The 20,443-nt window shown below is 41.8% G+C and overlaps 1 protein-coding gene across 1 annotated transcript; it reads left to right on the top strand.

Moving 5' to 3' along the window:
• The first annotated feature begins 14,998 nt into the window (after positions 1-14,998).
• On the top strand, positions 14,999-18,304 carry CYTL1 (cytokine like 1). The gene is made up of 4 exons (XM_067556404.1): positions 14,999-15,182; positions 15,293-15,337; positions 16,644-16,772; positions 16,941-18,304. Exons 1-4 carry the CDS (start codon positions 15,039-15,041, stop codon positions 17,022-17,024), a joined length of 402 nt encoding a protein of 133 aa, XP_067412505.1. The 5' UTR covers positions 14,999-15,038; the 3' UTR covers positions 17,025-18,304.
• The last annotated feature ends 2,139 nt before the right edge of the window (positions 18,305-20,443 follow it).

The following is a 20,443-nucleotide window of genomic DNA, read 5'->3' as shown; positions in this document are numbered from 1 at the left end:
ATGAGACATTAATGCACAGCCCTGAGAAAGGGTGGAGCTCGCTGGTGTAGATGAAGTGTGAATGCTGTGTCATACCTTAAAATCATACAGGCTGTGTCCCTCTCTATGGCTGGCCAAGAAGTGTGGGGATCCAGCCCCTGGCTCTTCCCCAGCTTTTTTACCCTCTGAGTGGCTTGTGCTCCAGAGGGCCCCAGGAGGTTCAGTCCCTGTGTTCAAGGGCACAAAGACTGCAATTGTGACTGGCCTTTGCATGGGATACCAACGTGGGGAGGCAACCCCCATCTTTGTGCACAGCTGCACAAGGGCTGGCCATTGGCTGGCATTAAATCTATATAAATTGACCTACGGCTTCTGCTCAATGAGATTTTGACTAAATGCCTAAATCCCTCTTGAAAACGAAACCTAGTCCTAAATCTGGTAGAAGTTGCACTGCTGAGTGCAGCAGTGCCTAAATCCCTTGAATAATCTGGGCTTTCCCTCTTGCTGATGGAACCCCTAATCGGGCAGTATGGTGGAAAGTAGAGTTGAAAAAATGGTGGCACGAGGACTTCATGCATTCCACCCTACCAGCAGCTATGCCTCTGCACGGTGACAGACATTTACCATATGTTCCTAATCAAGGGCCAGATTGATACCCTTGCTCTTATTGAATAGCGCCTTACTCCACTAGCCATCCCATTGGGTGCGAGTCAGGGTATGAGTCAGCATCTGAACTACCACGCACAGTGGCAGATTGCATGAAAGAAATAAGAATGTAGAACAAACAAGTCTTTCTTCACTCTTTTATCACATTGATTTTAAGATGGAAATTGGTGCATCGTCGTGTTCTGAATTCTTTGCCTTTCTTAACTTTGACTCATGATGAAAACTGACCTTGCCTACGTCTGCCTCACATGCGAGCTTGTCTGAGGTGTATTGGGTTTTTTAGTTTTACAGCAGCCAGAGGATGTGAGACTGACCTTGGGTACTGCCGTGTCCAGAAAATACATACATTATTCTGTTGAGTCAATTACTAAAAACAAAAAATGTGAGGGGGAAAATTCAGTGTATACTGACTTTGAGACCCCCAGGGCAGTTTTTTGGTTTGTTTTCCATTAAAAGTTAAATTCTTCTCATCTAATTCCTGGTGTGTATGTTTTGGCCTCTGTTTCCTGTAAAAAATGTGTCCACAGAGCTAAACAAAATGCTTTCCTAAGGGAAGCTGAAACTTCACATGTGGTACAGCATAGAGAGAAAGAAGGCTTTATAAAGAAAGAAATGCATTAAGTTCTATGAGGAGATAAGAAAAGATTGACATCATTAATGGTCAAATTATATCAAAAAAGTAATTTAGGATTGCCAGTTAGGTCTGGTGCTCTGGAATATATTTTCTACACTTTCTGAACGAGTATGAGAAACAACAAGTTGCCAAAAAGTTTAGTCAGTATTTTCTTGACTTTAAAGTACTTTGACCAGGCACCTTCTCCAAACAGCTCTTCAAAACACAGTTCACACACTATGTAAAGTCCAAACTATCCTCTTTCTGGTGCTTGGCTTTAACAAAAATCAGCTCAGCTCTTCTAGCAGTAGCCAAACCTGGGTAGTTCCTCGCACAGGACTTATCAGCTCACACACTAGATTCTCACTCACACAGAGAAACAGCCTCCTCTCCTACATGCAGATAGGATAACAAACACATAACTCTTTCCCAGAAAGATCAACACCTGATAAGATTTCAGGCAAACACTTCCAGACTGTAACTTTCAGAAGGTAACAAGTTGGAACTGTTGCTGCTCTCATTAAGTTAATGGCCAAACTCCCATTGAGCTACTTTAGTGCTGTGGTTTTCAAACTGGGGTACACTTCCACCTAGGAGGTACACAAGCTCTTGTCAGGGGGTATGCAAGAAAAATCCTGTAATGGCAGACAATGCACTTTATTTAGTGAGACTTGGGAATCTCATCATAGGGTAATATACCAATCTCAGACGGGGGCTAAACAGCCCACTATATTTGGCAAGGGGTACGTAGCCTAAAAAGTTTGGAAGCCACTGTGAGCAGAAACTGACCCTTTGTACATCTGTTTCAAAGGCGGGCTACATTTACAAATACAAAGTTGAGTTAGAAGCTATTAAAATCATAACTAGACTTTGTTTGATCACTGAAACTTTAACGAGTGCTGCTGTGTTCTGAAGGGCCTCTGTCTTTCATTCCATTCCCTTGATTTCTTTTATTGTGACAATAAAAGTAATACAAGTAACACAATCATTCAAAGTATCCCTGCTATGCTTTTTCAGTAAAGCAAAGCTGTACCGAAATTATACATGAAAAGTAATTGCACCTATGGCTGATTGACAAGGACAAAGTCATTGCCAGTTATGTACACCTCGTAACTAGAATGGGTTTATGTTCTGAGTTTGGTTCACAATATGGCAACAGTCTGAGGCCATTAAATAGCTGACACAGTTACATAAAGGCTTTAACACTGCATTCAGACTGGGGTTCAGTAGTGCAACTGTATCTCACTGGTCAGTGTGTGTTACACATCCCCTCTGTGCCTGATCCGCAGAGGATATGAAAGTCTGTTACAGGTCTTGGCTATAACTCAAGTTCTGAAAGATCATGTTAGCTCTGGAGGTCCCAGTTCAATCTATTGCATCAGACAAGAGGATAGCTATTGCATAATGATCAGGTCTGTATTATATAGATGCTGGTTTGTTCAGTTGGTCCTGACTCCTGCATGTAATGTTATAATTTCACTCCACGTGGAAATGAGGCAAATGAGGTTTGGCTGAAGCCTGCAGTCCTTCAATAGAAGGATTTCTATGTTTTCACATAGCATGGATCACATCTCAAGACAGTAGTTGTTGTAACGATTAGCCTTCCTTCCATTTTCTAATGCAGACACTTGCAGTTGCTTACATGGAGAAGCAATATTAGAAAAGTGGTTTTGAGAAGGGGAAGTCAGATGGCCCAGCAGCACATGGCCAGGCAGCTGACTGCAAGCCATTAGCAGATACTCTGCAGAACCCCACAGTGGTTCAAGGGGGTTGTCAGGCCTGTCTACAGATGCAGTCTTCCTCCAGCCATGTGTTCTAGACTATGATAAAGAGTAACCCATTTTAACGATAATGTTTTAAAATTCTAGGCTATACAGGGCAACTTGGCTTTTAACATGTGTCAACTGCTTGAGGCAAACCCTTGCCTTGTCTACAGTAAGGTTTGGGTATAAATTAGAAAGTGTTTTTCCACCTCTAAGTTTTCAAGTCTGTCATGCTCATTTGGGGCCTGAACCAATGAGAGCCTGGACAATGAAGCCTAAAGAGCTGTGTGTGGCTCGAAAGCTTTTCTCACTCACCAACAGAAATTGGTCCAATAAAAAGATATTACCTCAGCCAACTTGTTTCTTTAATATCCTGGGACCAACACTGCTACAGCACTGCATATTGGCAGAAAGAAATTTAAGGGAATCAGGCAGAATTTTCTCCAATGTTTATCTATAGCTACCAAGGAACTATGGAGTCTCTCACCCCACACTCATGTTATTTTATTTTTTTTATAGGGACAGGCCTTTATCTCAAAGAAGATTTAATTGCCTTCCTATTGTATACAACAGTGTCGTTACAAACAGAAGCACAGCTTCAATCAGTGGGGATGTTTTAAAATTCAAGATTAAAACACTTTTTCCACTGTTTTTGTAGAACACTGCTATTATTTTAGGAGAACACTAGTTTGGGGATCATTTCCAATATCAGCAAGAGGAATTAATCACTCCACTGCTGCAGTCACTACTTCTCACTGGATGACAAGATTACCTTGGGGGGGGGGGGGGGAAGAGAATCAAGATGGCTTGTCTATTTTTCAGCTTGGACAGCTTCTTTTAATTCATGTAATGATGCCACCATCTAACCAACAACAGCATCAGAGCATGAATCACACCATTTCAATTGGCTGATTGCGACTTCTAAAGTACCAACACGGACAGTAGAGTGCTGGGTTATCTATTTTGCCATTTCATTTTCACAATATGCCCTTAAAATGCCAGGCAGCCCATTAGCCAAGGGGAAGATTGAGGAAAAAATGAGTTACAGTTTAAAATCAAGCCTAAGCACAGAAAATCCCAACCAAAAACCAGAAAAATGAAGATCATGTGGTTATTCGAAGAGAATCCAATATAACATTGCGAGATTTCAGCCTGATCTATATTTGAAACTATACTTGAAAGTCATGCCATGGCAGTTACAGGTGTAATCTAGTTATGCTGGTACAACTGCTGGTGGAGGCACAGTTATACTGGTGCCTTACACTGGTACAGTGATTCCCCTTTCAACACGGGAATAGCTATACCTGTATAAATGTGTCCCATGAGGAAGGATTGTACCACTTTAACTATGCCAGTATAGTTAAAGTAGTACAACTTTCTAGGATGGACAAGGCCTTAATCTAATCTATGGTTAGGTTAATTGGGGGAAGTTACCAGGAATGCCAGCAAATACAAAACTCCACAAAAACTATATAAGAGTCCTTAACATTAACCAACTCACTGCCTTCTCAGCTGTCTGAATAATATAGTTATGGGACCCTGAGTAATCAAGGTGTTGGGAAGGGTGGTTCCTAAGAAGGAGAAAGTTAATTTCTTTTTTGTTTAATAAAAAAATTTGGGAAGAATTTACAATAAAAATAAAAGGTTTTTAATTGAAGAGTTTGATACATAGTAACACTAATTTTTGCCATGTTCCATTATTTACTTTTCCTTGTCATGCTCAAGTATTTATTTTGCCTAATTCTATTCCTGAAGCAGGCTGATAGAACAAAAATATAAGGTTTAATAAGTTTTTCAGTTTCTTGAACAGAAGGCAATTCCAGTTATTTTCACAACATAACTGTCTATAGTTAGTAGCACTTCATTCATCTGTTGCCTGTTCTCCATGTTCTTGCACCTTATGGAGTTATTCACATCGTGCAAAGTGGGAAAGATCCTTGGTATCCAGTGCAGCTTGAAGGAGCTGGCAAAGGCGGCTTCCTGATCATAGAGCAAGGATTTCACTTTAGGTAAGTCAGTGAGAGTTTTGCCTTTGATTTCATCCATAAGGTTTATGCACAGGATGAGATGCATGTACGTGGGTGAGAACAGAATAACAGTCTCTTACATGGATCTGATCTGGGAACTTTGTTCATCATAACTAGCTGATTTGAGGATTTATTTTAACTCTGCTGTTATAGGAGTCTGTTGGAAGAGCTGTTTACAAATCAGAGATACACAAAGCAATGCACATTTGACCAGCTGAGAGTTTCTGGGTGAGAAGGATATATGGAAAACTGAATCTGCTACCAGTCTAAGAATGTACTGAAAAAGCTTCTGTGCATGTTACAGCTCAGCAGGGAAGTCTCCCTGGATTCCTGTTTAGATTGGACCAGTAGATTACACACAGCTGCACTCTCAATCTCATTCATTCCTTGTGAATTAATGCTGGAATGCTAGTCCCAGGAAACAAAGTCCTCCATTTACCTACAGATAAGGCACCATATACACAGGAGTTCCTTACCTGCATGGTTTAGAAGGACAGTCTTCAGGGGCAATTGGGTAGCTCAGACCCCAGCATTTAATCGCTTTATTGGGTTTACATTAGAGATGAATTTGACCCACCGAATGCATTTATTTCTACTGCCCTAATACTGTCGTTGCTATCTAGTAGTTTCACACCATTTTTCATTGTGAAGATGACCATGAGGGGTGTGAAGATGATTGGTGGTGAGAAGACCTGGAGCTATGTAACACATTTTGGGAAGGGGATGGAGGGGGTGATTTGTTAGTAAGTGGGCTTGGTTTCTCAGCTGCCTCAGATCAAGGGTTATGGCTCTAAATCTAAACCAGAATCTCTACACATTGCTTAGATCTGGTCACTGCTAGGAAATGGAGTGTTCTGACCTCAGAGTACACACAAGCTACTCCAGGTAAAACAAACAAACAAAAAAAACACACCCTCTCTTCCCCCTCCCCCCCCCCCCAAACAAACACATATACACATTGACGACCAGGCACTTTAGTTTTACCTTGAAATAGAAGAGTCTAACCAATTACTCCCCCCACCTCATATTCCTTCCGGATTGATCTCATCTGGTTTACCTCATGGTGAGACTGAAGTGCCTTCTCTTGACTGTGTTTTTGCCTTGGCATAGCTCACATGTATTAGTTACCCTGAGGCTGAACAACACCACCACCACCACATTTTTCTGGCAGTGAAGACAAGGATTAAGTCTCTAAAGCTACATTACTAAAGTCTAGTGATCACTGCCAAAATATGGGAGTCAGGACTAGAGCTGTGCAATCACAAATCTTCAGTGTATTTATCTCAATGCCCCCATGAGGTAGAGGATCATCACCATTCTAGAGATGGGAAACCGAGGTAGACACACTAAGACCCAGATCCTCAAAAGGTATTTAGGCTCTTAATTTCCACTGAAATCAGCATTAGGAGCCAAAATACCTTTTGAGGATCTGGACCCAAGTAACTTCTCCTCCCACTGGCATTGCTACAGTGCCAGGTCCCTGTCAACAGGGCCTCCAGGTTTGTATGGCTCATGTGAAATGAATCCAGATGTGCTGACCATCCCTAGTCACAACTCCTGGGTTGTACTCCCAACTGTTTTGTGAAGATCTGTTTAGATTCCCCCCTCCCCACTTTTATTCACTGGATTTTAAAACGTGTCTTTTTGAGTGGCAATATCCGTTTGGTTTTATTATAAGGAAACAGCAGGGATGCTGGGGATGAAGATAGGATTATTAAAAAAAGAATTCAGTAGGAGAGATTAAGCAGCAAAGAGGATTCAATCCAAAACAAAAGGCATTACAGTTTCAAGCTCGTTACTGTATGGTAATAATGGCAGCCATCATTTCAGAGGTACTATAAGTCAGTTAGGGTTTGTCTGCACTGGGGATCTATGCACCAGTGTAGCTTCACCAACAGGTGCAAATCACTAGCAGAGAGCACCAATATAAAAAGTGACTTGCACCACTCTGACTTACCCCCGTTTCAAAGAGGGCAAGCTGTACCTTTTACATGTATGCAGTGCTACCAGGCAGTTACATCAAATATAGCTACATCCTTGCAAAATAAATACATCCCAGTGTAAACAAGCCCTTACTATAAATACCAGGAGTGTCTATAAGCCTCTGAATACCTCTGTGTAATGGAGAGACTGAAGTTTAGAGCTGGGCTGAACTGCTTTAGTAAACACAAGTGGTATTTTTGTCACAACAGTAAGGTTAGGCAGCATGTTTTAAATCACTTCCTAAATACACAGGACTTCACAGAAAAACACTTCCCTCCCCCCCTTTAATCTGTGGCTCATTTCAGGAAGTGCCTGATGGCAGCTCCCAAGTATTACTTTAAAAAAACATTCACTAGAGCAGTGTGCAATTTTAAAGGGATAATACAGAATGTTGTTTGGAGTCCCAGAGGACTATTCAAATATGAGAGGAATTTCTGCATATACAGCAAGCCCTTTCATTTTTAGAAAAAATATTTGTTTCAATTTTTAGTAAGTTAAAAACAAACAAGACTATGTAGCTCAAAAATGTAGGTAGTTAAGCCATGAGATATTTCCAGTTCGCTCTGTGTTTGCTTTTATAATGAATATTGCATACTAAAGGATAAACAAACAAGTTGTCACCAGCACCCTTGGTGAAAGTTACATCATAAACCATAAGAGTGAAGCTGAGATGGTTGTGTGACAAGTGAGCACCAAGACAGAAACTCACTTATTTAATGTACGTACAATTAGGGTGTTTCTGTACAACAACCATCACTTTGATCATTACCAAAGATTGAACCTGGGTCTTCTAGACCCATGGGCATGAACATCTGGAACTTCAGCTGGTAGGCTGAGCTACTCCTCACTGAAGAAAGTGGAAAGATTTCCACTGAATTCAGGGGGCTTTGAATCAGTCCCACAGTACTCTAGCTGGGTGCTATAACAGACATAGATCCTCAGTGAATCAGGCACAGAAGACAACACATAACACACATTGAATATCAGGTTATATCCTGCTCTCCTCCAGTGTCTTCCTCCAGGCTCCCTGTCATCTGTTTCTCCTGTCTAGGCCTCTCCATTCTGCTACCTCCTCATCACAATCTTGTGATTTGCAGACCACCTCCCTCTTGTCTCTTCCCCTTCCCTGCTGTTGGTTCTCTTCTCCCAACTCACATACCTTTTGATTGCTTGTCATCTGTGGTCCTCACATCTCTAACCGAAACTTAGATCTAAGCAGTGTCCAACCAAGCAGAGTTCAGATCTGAATCAGAACTTAGTAGCTTAGATACACCTTTACTTTCTAATCCTGTCTCCAGTCCCCTCAGGTCAGGGCACAGCATTACAGAGAGACTTCCCTCTTTAGCACTCCTTGTTATCAGCTGGTCTAATTCCAGAGGCTGTCTTCTTCTGGGTAACTCAGTCCTCCGGCAAGGTAACACTTAGAGTTTAGTCCCTTTCCAGGGTAAGGAAAGTCCAACTGAACATCAAACAAAACATCCAAACACTGTGCTTCTGGTCCTTCGTGGCTATTCTTCAGCCCATCTCCTGAGCTCAGCTCTGATCCCTTTGGTGCTACCTTTAAAGCCTTCTGGCTCTGCTACAGAACACATCAACTTTCCCTGGAGCCCCTCTCACTGACCATGGTTTACTGCAGTTCTCTACACTTCACAGAACTGCACAGTTCTCCTTTGCTCCTTTTAACTGAGCACTGCCTCTCAGGGCCCTCTCACTGGAAACTCCTTGCCTCCTGACTGGTTTCCCACTGTCTCCCCTCCCCAGGACTCTAGCTGCTTCTTCCAGGAACCTCTCTATGTCTTACAGAGGGCTTTTCCCCCAGGTGTAAGCTACTACCTGCAATTCCCATCACCGCTTTCCCCAACTGTGTTCTCTCAAGCCTGTTTATAATGCAATATGGTCACCATGCTAGCACCTGATACCAATAGTCCCATCCCCCCTCAGGCTGGGAGGAAGTTAATTACATCACAGGTGGGGCTGGCCTATTCCCCTTAAAGAGGCCCATCACCTTGTGATATCCCAAAATAGATTACCCCACATTTAACAGGATTTTGCCCATTGTATTTTTTAAAAAAAGACTCTTCTGAGGTCCTCTATTTTCCTCTCAAAGCCTATGTGCCACAATCTTCTCCGTGATGTGAAGGGCTAAATACAGTTTTATCAGATGCTATCAACTCCACCACTTCAGTGAGCCAGAAGAGGCTGCTGGACAGAACTACTCCTCCTCCCCTGGAGCTAAGTGTGTTGATTCTGCTGGACTTCCTAGAGGCTGGAGAGCAAGGCAAAGGGTAAGGTCATGACCCAGACTTGGATCCCTGTGTTGTATTATGACCAGGCCAACCCAGACTGTCTTTACTGTGTATTTACATTTTTTAAAAACCCTGCCACTAACAACTCTGGTTTGTTGTTTTAATAGCGTATACACTAATATATTGGCGGACCTCTTGCTGAAGTCCATGGTAGCTACTGGAAATGTAAAAAGACTGCTTTTCTCTTTGCTTTTGAGCTGTAGGTTTTAAATAACATTTTCTTATCGCTGGAAGGTTTGTTGGTTTTAAATTTAAGTAGTCTGCAGTAGTAACATTTCCAGTATTGGGGCCTGATTCTCTTCTTACTTACACCAATTCTACATCAGTGAAACTCTACTTCCTTCAGTGAGCTACTCTTGATTTATATCCGTGTGAGAGTAGAATCAAACCCATAACTTGCCCTTGTTAACACTGAGTAGTCCTTCCAGAAGTAGTTCCATTGAAATTAAACATGATCAGTACCGACGGGACTATATATGGCGTAAGGTCCTACTCTACATGAGTAAGGGAGGCAGAATCTGGCTTTAAGTAAATTTTCAGAGCTCATGAAATGTGCCATTTTGATGGTGCTAGAGACAGAATATTTTGTCTACAGATCAGATATGACATGGAGCGTGACAGTGCAAATTAACCCACACTGTCCTGCCAATGTGGATCACACATCACAGACCTGAAGGAACCAACTCATGGAGCAAGGAGTTAGTTGGTGGAAGCTTCTCAAGGTGGACAAGCCCTACCTCCTTTGAATCAGATGCATTTTGATCCTTGCCTACTGCGGCAAATCTGGCTCTAAGGACCCCCTTTTATATCAATTTTGATTACCCACTTTCAGAGGTCATTAGCTTATGCTAAGGGTAATTCCATTTCCATATCTATTAAAGTCTTTCATCTCTCCATAAGATGAAAAATGTGATCTAAGACCAACTGGCCCCACAGTGAGCAACAAATAGATTGTAATGGATTTTAGTCATCATGTACCTAGACCTGATTTGTACCAGGTGCTCTGGAAGTGAAAGTTTCCATGTCCCATCATCAATCCTCAATGTCTAGAGCTGATAGCATGTTTCTCTAAGAAGTTTAGTGGTCACCTCGAATAAAGGGAATAATTGTTTGCCCATATCAGAGACGTAAGCTGAAGTTCACATTAGATCTTTTAAGAACTTCTCAAATCAGCTACAGCCTCTAATGCAACTGAAAAATAATTCTCTGTTATTTTCTTAACTGAGAAGCTTAGTTTGCATGCTGAGAAGTGTCAATGTGCTGGTGACTTTGGCAGACATCCTGAGCCACTCACTTGGGTTTGAATCACCTATATGTGTGTGATCTGACCCAAAGATGTTATGATGTAGGTAAGAAAATTAAACCTGACTTCCTCTTTGTCACATAAAGATTTCCTTAAAACCAGCCTCTATTCAATAGCATTTGGTGTAGCTCATTTTTTAACTGTCACAGCTGACATGAGACTCAATGAATCAGGTATCTTTCTCCACATTAGCTTCACCAGAAAGCAGAGCAGGAAAAAAACTTTATTGTGAGTGATGAATGCTAGAGCTGAGCAAATAATTCACAGTGAATTGTTTATTTGACCAATCTGGCTTCTTTCTCCATGCACAAAATGTCCATTAGCAATTTGTGATTTTCTGAAATTTATTGGTTATTTGAAACTATTCACTGAGGGCTAGATCCAGCCTTTGCTTCTAGCCCGGAGCATGAGGCAGTGCAGCGCTGTGTCACCCCAGGAGGAGTCCTGGTGGATGAGGAACTGCTCTCTCTCTTTATGGGTGCAAGTCAATTTTACCACTTCCTGTGCCAGGTCAGCTCCACTAGTGAGTACATGGGGAATAGGGGAGGATGTGCAGAAAGAAGGCTGCTGGATCCAAAGCTCTGGCTTCTCCACCTGCAGCGGGGTAGGGAGCAGTGCTCTCCTCCTTGTGCCTGAGCAAGGGTGCAGGATGCAACACTGGGGCATGAGTAGGCGGGTGGGGTGGGCTGGGGTATCTTGCTTCCTCTTTCTCCCCTTTGTTGCCATACAAGCAACATTCAGACTCAAAGTAGCGTCCGCACATCTTTCCAGCTCCGGGGAATGCTCACATGTAACTCATTGCAAGTATTTGATACCGAGAATTTAAAATGGCCAACCTTGCCAGCCAGCTTTGGAGAGGCCAAGAGCAATGGAGACATCATCTGGGACCAGAGTGCGGGGGGTGAGCAGATGAGGCAGAGCTCCATGGACCCCTGCCCTCTCCTTTCTCTCTCTCACCCTCCTTTGTTCCAATATTTAGGGGTGCGTCTGCTTTCTTCTCCTCACCCCTTCGTTCCTCATGCTCAGGGTGTGGGAAGGGAGTCACATGCTGCATCTGGGTCCAGAACTCAGGGGGAGAAGGGGGCTTTCCCTGCCCACTGCTGCTGCCATGGAGCACGGAGGGTGGTACTGGGGCCAGATCTTTGGCTGCCATTTGGTTGTACTGGAGCGTGAGGGTGGTTGATGCAGCTTGCTACCTAGGCTGGCTAGCCATTGTGGGTCCCCAGTTTCAGTCCCACCCTTTATCTACCTGCTGGATCCCTGGTGATGGCAGGGTATGGCTGATCACCAGTTTTGGGGTCTGGGAGCACCCTCTTCCATGTGGCAAAACTGATAACTGCTGCATGAGGGTTTCACCTTCCACGGTCAGAGTGCAAGAGTTGAATGACAACTGTCGCACTTTAGCAGGTATCCGTGCAGCTGGTGGGTTAGACAATGTGTTTGGCTAAGGTACCTGTAAACTAGTGGGCTGCAGGCATATGGCCATGCTGGGTGGGAGGCGCAGGAAGGGAGAGGTGCTTCTATCTCAGGCAATTCCCGGCTCCTCTCCTCTCATCTCTCCTACCCTCAGAATGGAGGAGGGGAGTGGGTCAGACTCTGGCTTGCAGTCAGGGTCCCTTAGCAGACGTTAGAGGGTAGAGAAGACATGGCCTTCATACCCATTCTCAAGTTTATGTCTACAGCTGCCCAGTGGGAAATGCATTGGAACAACCTTTCCGGGGAGTTTGGGTAAAGTTACCTACCCAGTTAGGTAAAAATTTTTAAATAAAGCTGTGGCCTCTGCATTTAGCCATATTATCATGTCTCTCTCTCATTGTTTCCATGTGCACGTTCATTGCACATTGTTAATTAGATGAGACAGATAGGTTAGAGTGTTAGAGGGTGGTGAAGCACTGGAACGGGTTACCTAGGGAGGTGGTGGAATCTCCATCCTTAGAGGTTTTTAAGGCCCACCTTGATAAAGCCCTGGCTGGAATGATTTAGTTGGGGTTGGTCCTGCTTTGAGCAGGGGGTTGTATTAGATGACCTCCTGAGGTCCCTTCCAATCCTAATCTTCTATGATTCTATAATTGGATACATTCATCACACAATATTTGTTTTTGTTCTCTGATTCAATGAGTAACTAAGAATCAAGTTTGAGAGTCACATTTAGGAGTTTAAAGCTTTGCAAAATGTTCTCTATTATTTAGTTGAAAACTTATTTCCATGAACACTCCTGCCAATTAACTCATGCACAGGAATAGTAACAAAAAGTGAATACAAGAGGGACGCAGACACAGGTAGCGTAAACTTCATGTTTTCTTTGAGTAAACATTCATGGAAAATATTTTGAGGTATTAGCTCCGCTCCATTCATTCATTCATTGTCAGCTCACAAAATGATTTTTTTCTTTTCCTTGTATTAGTCTACTCTGCAATTGATTGGCAATCAAAACCTTAAAATGCTTTGAACATGTAAAGTGCAATATAAAAGCTGTTATTGTTAAGTATTATGGGAATCAAAATAGACATTTATGAAAAAGATGCGTGTGCTTTTAAAAAATTCAAGCACCTGAGGCAATGACAGTGGGTTTTTATAGATCTGGCTCCCATTCCTAGGTTAAGGAAAAACAAAATGTAAAAGAATATAAAAGAAAAAGACCTGGGAAATATAGAGATTTTTGTTTCACTGTAAAAATTGAGGTTGTAATACAGGAACATTGAGAGGGAAGATAATATTGTGCTTAAAGCACTTATTAGGACTGGAGATCCGGATTGATTCTCATATCCACCACATTCTTCCTGAGTGATCTTAGACAAGGCAGTCAGGCTCCGCAATGCCGAGTGAAGCACCACAATTTGAGATTTCAAAATTTTTCTCATTCACCATTGGTATGAAAAAGGCCTTCCAAAAGTTTTCAAGAAATCTGACGAGAGAGAATGCACAAACAAAACAACTCCTGCTCTCCCTTTCCCCCAACTAGCCAATAGCCTAGCAGTTGGGGCACTTGCCTAGGTTATAGGAGAGCCAAGCTTGAGGGCCTACACTGCCTGATTTGGAGAAGGGACGTGAATCTAGGTCTCCTACAGCCTCACGGTTAGGGCTCACCCAGGATATCAGCTATCCTAGTGTATCTTGTTTAACATGAAAAATGTTGAAATGTCTTTTATATCACTGCACCATGAGAAAAATTTTGAAATCTCAAAAGTGTTTATGGGATGGTAAAAATATTTCCCACCCAACTCTATGCCTAAGAGTGTAAATCACTTTTGAAAATGGGATTTAGGCCTTGCACCACTACGGAGACCAACTCCTAAATACCTTTAAAAATCTAAGCCTTGTGTTGGAGCAACCTGAAAGGTTATTAAATCACTGATTGTATTTGTTATAAGTTGTTAGTTTAATTTAATAGCATTTTAGTTCAGGCAGGAAATTTAGAAAGGGATCTACAAAAGGGAAGATGTGCTATAAAGTCCTCCAGGAAGTGCTGTGCTTCCTGTACACTCTAGAGGCAGTCTTTGATTTCCTGTGACACACTTACTGCTGGGACAGAAACAAAGCAGCCCAGGATAGGCTAGTCACAGGCTCAGATTCCCAGAGTAGTAGAAAGTTTAGTTACCTTATTCTGTAGATAGTTCCTGTCCATAATGATGAGTTTATCTTGGTACCACTTTGCTCGTCTGTAAGGTTCTACACTATCCATTTATCATAATAATAAGGTGAATAGGAATTTGGTTCAGCATTGAGAAGTTCAGTATGAAACATTATTTTCCCTTTCATCTCAAAGTATTGAATATATAGATAAGACAATAGAAACTGACTGCAAAAAAACCCAACCAAACAAAAACAAAATCTACCACACTCCCTGCTTCAGTAATATCTTCAAAACCAGCAAAGGATATGTGCCACTACAGCAATTTTAATTGGTTTTCTATTTTAACTAATACAACAATATTTTGCCCCCATCTTGCTAGCACTGAGACTTAGAAACCTGTTTCTCTTTATGCACGTGAGCAGCCCCACAATGAAACTACTTGCATGCATAATGGGAAGTAAAGTGGTTGCAGGAGCAGGACCTGCAACTCCACGATAATCCTGTGTTGCTTATTACACATACTTGTTATCCTTTAAATGCTTACTGAGTTGTTTTCTCTAGAGGATAAGGTGTATCAGTTGTGTTTGTTTTGTTATCCTCACTCCCTCCTTTCCCTGTTCCAGGGCAGGAAAGTGCTAGCAACTTTGGCTTACAGGTTTGCAGGAAATTTAAAACGGCAGTGAGCTGCTGTTTGGACCAACCCCAAACTTTTTTTTCATTGATGCAGGAGCCTATTTAAGGTGGAAGTCGAGTTGTCAAACAGACTCCACTGAAACCTAGCAATAGTTGTGTAACCATTAACATTTATTGACATACTCTCCACAATGAAGATGATGCTACGTTTGGTTGTTCTGCTCTCTGTTTTTCTGTTGGTTAGTTCAGCTCCTCCAACTTGCTACTCAAGAATATTGTCTTTGAGCAAAGAAATCATGGCATCGATTAAGAATTTAAAGAACACTGAATCTGTGGTGAGTTGATCTAAAACATTACTTAAAGGATACATTAAATTATTGCTTTTGAAACAAAAAAAGCAATAAAAGGACATAAAAATTGCAATGGTCTCTATTCTTTACTACAGGACCGATGTGTGGAGCTGCTGCCCATGCTCTACTTGGATATACATGTAAGTTTACACTATTCTTTCTTTACAGCCATGAATTAAAAGCAGCTAATGAAAAAAGTGCAAGTAAGGGATATATTTTAGGAGTATGGATTGAAGCAACTTTTTGAAAATTTAACTAGAGAGAAACAATGAAAAGCAGCATGGTGGAATCTCATTTAAAAAAACAAAAATATTTTTCTGACGCTCTTCTTGTTAAAATTTTGGAAGTGATTAAATCACCATTTTGAAGCGATTAACATTTGTGTATTATCAACTTACAGTTACGGAATTTTACCAGCAAGTAATGTATGCATGGTAATGCCTGAGAATAGTGAAAAGGTCAAAATCAAAACCATTTTGTATTCTTTCCAGTTGTGGCATGTCTAGCTCATACAAATTGCTATTTTAATACATTCAAGTGGGAGAAGTGCATTGCTGAGTTTTTCTTTTTAATCAGCTGCCACTTCTTGAGCTCTCGGAAGATTTTCCATAGGAGACAAAAGAAGGACAGCAATAATGATAAATGCATGTCCATCCCCAACAGAGGATGTGTGTGAGATATTCTTGTGTGTAAGCACCTTAAATTCCAGTGCCAAGCCGTAGAATGTGTTATCCTTTCTTCACAAGCATCTGGAAAAAAAATCTAAGAAGTTTTGTTGGCGGCAGCATAATCTAATAAAGTCAGTGAAGGGCTGAGATCCAGGAATTCCTTGATTCTCCTTCCAACTTTGCCACTGACACTTCATGGCAAAATGCAAGTAATTTGATTTCAGTGCCTCGGTTTTCCTGGCTTAAAAATGGGGATAGTAATATTTAATCATCTGCTTTACAGGAACGTGGTGAAATTAGCTTACCTTTTCAAAATACTGCACAAAAGTTTAGTGCTATGAACAAAGTTCCATCTGATCTTTACACCACTGTGCAGTGGGAGGCAAATTATAATAAAGAGGTCTTGGTTATTGTAACAAACTGGGATGCTCCCATAGAAAGAGTAGACTAAATTCTTCTCTATATAATTCCACTGACACCAGAGGGTTATGTTGGCATTTGTCCTCTGCTAGAGCACATAAAAAAGAAGCCAGTGATGGTACCAAACTATGAGACCCAAGACTGTGGTGGGCTACGCTGTTAACAAAACACAAAGATGGAGCAGACAACCCTGTTATCAAATATTGATTGTTTGCATTATTTAAAAAACACACATACACAGAACTGGGCGTTGTGAATTCCCATCAAGGGGAATATTTGAGAGTGGCCAATCAGTAGTGTAAGCCCCCCAGCACCGCAGCAGAACAGTTTTACAAATTCCTTTTTCCATGCCTTGCAGAATCATTGTGTGTTGTCAAAACTCCGTAACTTTGTGGCGTATCCCGCATGCCAGAGAGTGCCCCAAGTGAGTGCTCTGAAAGAAAAGGTCCGGAGCCTGTACACCATTATGATCTCCTTCTGCAGGAGGGTATGTCGATGAATGTACATTGCTATTATTGCATCTGCTTCCAGCCGGATACAACCTCCATTGACATCAATGGAGTTGGATCAGGCCCTAAGCGTCTTGATATTTTCCACTGCCTTCTGCCTCCCTACTGCCCATTTATAACACTCATGATTTCTCTTCTTTCCCCAGGACTTAGTTTTCCTTACTGATGATTGTTATGCTTTGGAATTCCCTATCCTGTCTCCTACTGATCCCTCCGTCATTCAGCGCTAAAAGAGAATCAGACCACAAGAACTACCTGGGATGGTTTAAAGGAAGCCAAAAAAAAAAAAAATGCAATCAACTCCAACATTAACGACCTTGTTCTTTTTCAAGCACACTAGCACTATTATCTCAGACCTATGCATTTTTCAGCCTTGCAGGAAATGATCTGCATGCCTTACATACCTATCAAGCTGCTAGTGAAACTATGGTTAGAAAGCATTTTAGTCATTTGGCATTTGATGTTGTTTCAGGTTAGTCAAATTAGAAGGTATGTTTTGTTTGAACATCAGAAATTAAAGGCTGGGTTTGTTACTCTTTCATGAATAACTAGATTCGTACAAAGAAAATGTATAGGATTCATATTCTAATCTAATGATTCCTCTCTCATTAGAAGGAGGCTTGCAATTGTCTGCTTTTTCTTCTAAAGCAACGGGTAGAAACGTTGGTCTGTAGTCACGGACCTCTCTGTACTTTTATACACATGTTGATCGCTTTTAGTGTTAACTTTGTATGTATAGAAAGTGACTCTTCCGTCAGTGAAAAACTAAAATAAAAAAACCCCAACCTCTTCTAGCCCGAGAAGTCAGCGTCACATCATGTCCATTTCATGCACACACTGAAAGGTATCACTCCTCAAGCTTCCTTTTCACAATCCCCCTATAACTTCTTTTTTTTCAGCATGCCTGGTCTTCAGCTTTGTTTCCATGGCAATGCAAACATTTCCACAGCTGCAGAATGAAGCTGTTTTTAGGCTGTCATCAAAATGTGTGTTAACATTTTAGGAAACACCCATTTTTTAAATGCTAACTTTATTACTACTACTAGATAAATATTCACTTTTAATTCAGTTTCTGTGTTATGAAAAGTTAGCTGCGTGAGACAGCAGTTCAGGAAGCTTATTCAGTACTTCAAGTAATAATTGAGTCATGCAAATATAATACATAATAAAGAGCAATGACAGAGTTTCCAGTCAAACATCCTCTCTAGTATGAGGGCTTTGTGGCCCTACAATGTTTAAAGAGTGAGGCCGCCCAACCTTTCAGATCCTGGGGACCCACATAGAAGAATCTTTTCTAAGACCCATGGAAGTAACAGCTGTATGCATAGTTGTCTCCTTCCTCCATTCTATGCGCTGGTTCCTCCATTGGTTGGCAGCATGCCTCGTTTGCAAGCCTTGATGCTGGTGTTTGATGTGTTCTTCTCAGATGTTACCAACTCTCATGACTTTAATTGCCAATCGCAGTGTCTGGTGTTTTTCTGAAAGCCCCAGCTCCTGGAGTCATGTGATTGTGAAAATCTCAACTTTCATTTAAAAATAAAAATAAGTTTCTAGCCCCCGTAGCTGCAGTGAAAAGCTTGGCACCATGAACCCTAAAAGTGCAAAAGTCATTAGGCAAGTAAAAAGAACCCCCAAATTATTTTTTAAATGTCAGGATTTTGGGAGCAGGAAGGGTTTTGGACCATTTGGGGTTACCCCAAGCCACAGAAACTATAGTCAGTTCTCAGCTACAGCATGCAGCACTCGGTTCTGTTCGGCATTCCAATGCAAAGAGGGGCCATTAGAATTCTCCAGCTGCCTCCCACAAATTTATATATCGACAGCAGCTGCTCCACAAAGTTGGATCACATTGTGTTCGCTCATGAGCAGAGGCACAGTTGTGCATGGATAGCCACACTTGCATGGAGTTTTTAGGGAGATAATCCAATGGGGCAGCCTATCTTCTGAGAATGGAGGATGCCCTAGTGCTTAGAGAAAGGAAGTGGAATCAGGACTCCCACATTCTGTTCCACCACAGGCCCCTCTCCATGTGTGACTTTAGACAAGTCAATGTAACTTCTCTGTGCCTCAATTTACTCAGTTCTAAAATTAGTATAATAATATTTACCTACCTGACAGGAGTGCTCTGAGTTTAATTAAGATGATTTGATATTTTCAGATGAAAGGCGAAGTATTGACGTATGAATCAAAAATTACCATATAGATTAATGAAGATCTAAGCAGAAACAAAATATGCCTACAGAAATCAAAATACGCTGGAGAATTTTGATAAAAACCACATTGCCATAAGCAAGGAAGATTAACTCCTTTGCTTGAAGAATAAGTTTGACCTTGATTCTATTCAGGTATGTTGAGTGTGTATTATTTATATCTCAACAGTCCAATGTGTTCTGAATATGAGATTTATTTGACAGCCATCCCAAGATACTCCACAACCCCAGAATATTGCATTAGACTGCATGGAATTAAGGGCCAGTGCAACACCAAGTCAGAGACGTAGAACAAGCAAAATGATAGTGAGAGGAAACCCCTCCACCTTCATATTCTGATCTCAGCCTCTTCCAATTTGTGTACAATCTGCCAATCTCCATACAGAAAGGCATCTTTAAGACTCAAAGGCCGTGGCACTCAACCCGCAGCCTATGGGCTACTTACTGCCCAATCAGCATACAGCTGTTGCCCATGTGACATCCTCAGGGCCATACAGGTAGTGTATATATTGTGTGGAGGTGGCTCACATCACAGAAAGCTGCTTATGCAGCCCACAGCGGTAAAGAGGTTGAGAACTACTGCTCCAATGCCTTGTCTGCACTAGAGAAATACAATGTTCTAACCCCCATTTCATTCCCCTGGCATGCCTGGAACACACCCCATGTTCACATGCATTCCCCAAATTTTCCCAACAGTGCACAGGCATCCACCCAACCATTTGGTTTAGCCTTGCTTACAAACAAGGTTCACCACCATGTGACCTTCACTGACACAATGCCCATGTGGATTGAAGTGTTGGCATAACAGCCCTAGTGGCGCAAATAGTCTTTCTCCAGCCTACCAAAGTGCAATGATCACAGCTTAGGTTGTTTGTGCTTTCTGCTCAAGCCACTTCCCTGTATAGAAAGTACTATACACACCTCAGAAGTCATTTGTAAGCAATTTGCCAGTCTGAACTTTTTCGATAGCATTGACTGAGGGCAACTCCTTTAGCAGCATGTATATCTCAGAAGAAAACTATTAGCATGCTGGCAACAGGCACAAATACTGGTGTCTCGCTGGGGCAACCAGGAAATCGAGTCACAGTTGAACTCCGCTAGAAAAACACTTGTCTATAATTAAATGTCTGAGCAACTGGACATTTGGTCTAGCAAGCAATGCTGGGAAAATAGTAAGGGCCTTACAATGCAACGCAACAAGACACATGATAATAATAGCCAATCCTGGGCAGAAGGGAAAACCTATGTATTTTGGGAAGACCTGGACTTGAACCTCAAGGCAGCCTGACGTGCTACTAGACAGTAGATGCTCCCTGTACTGCAATGTTAAGGGATGAAGAGAGCGTGGAGGAGAATGTTTGCTTCATAGTCCAGGTACACCAGTGATGAGAAGCTGCAGCGGGAAATGTCTAAGAATGCGCCAATACCCGAGGAATCCT

This window comes from Emydura macquarii, unplaced genomic scaffold, assembly GCF_026122565.2.
Source record: "Emydura macquarii macquarii isolate MOO-44397 ecotype Brisbane River unplaced genomic scaffold, CSIRO-AGI_Emac_v2 contig_1768, whole genome shotgun sequence".
In the NCBI taxonomy this organism is placed as follows: domain Eukaryota; kingdom Metazoa; phylum Chordata; order Testudines; family Chelidae; genus Emydura; species Emydura macquarii.
Note: the sequence above shows the minus strand (reverse complement) of the source record. Positions and strands in the feature narration are given on the sequence as shown.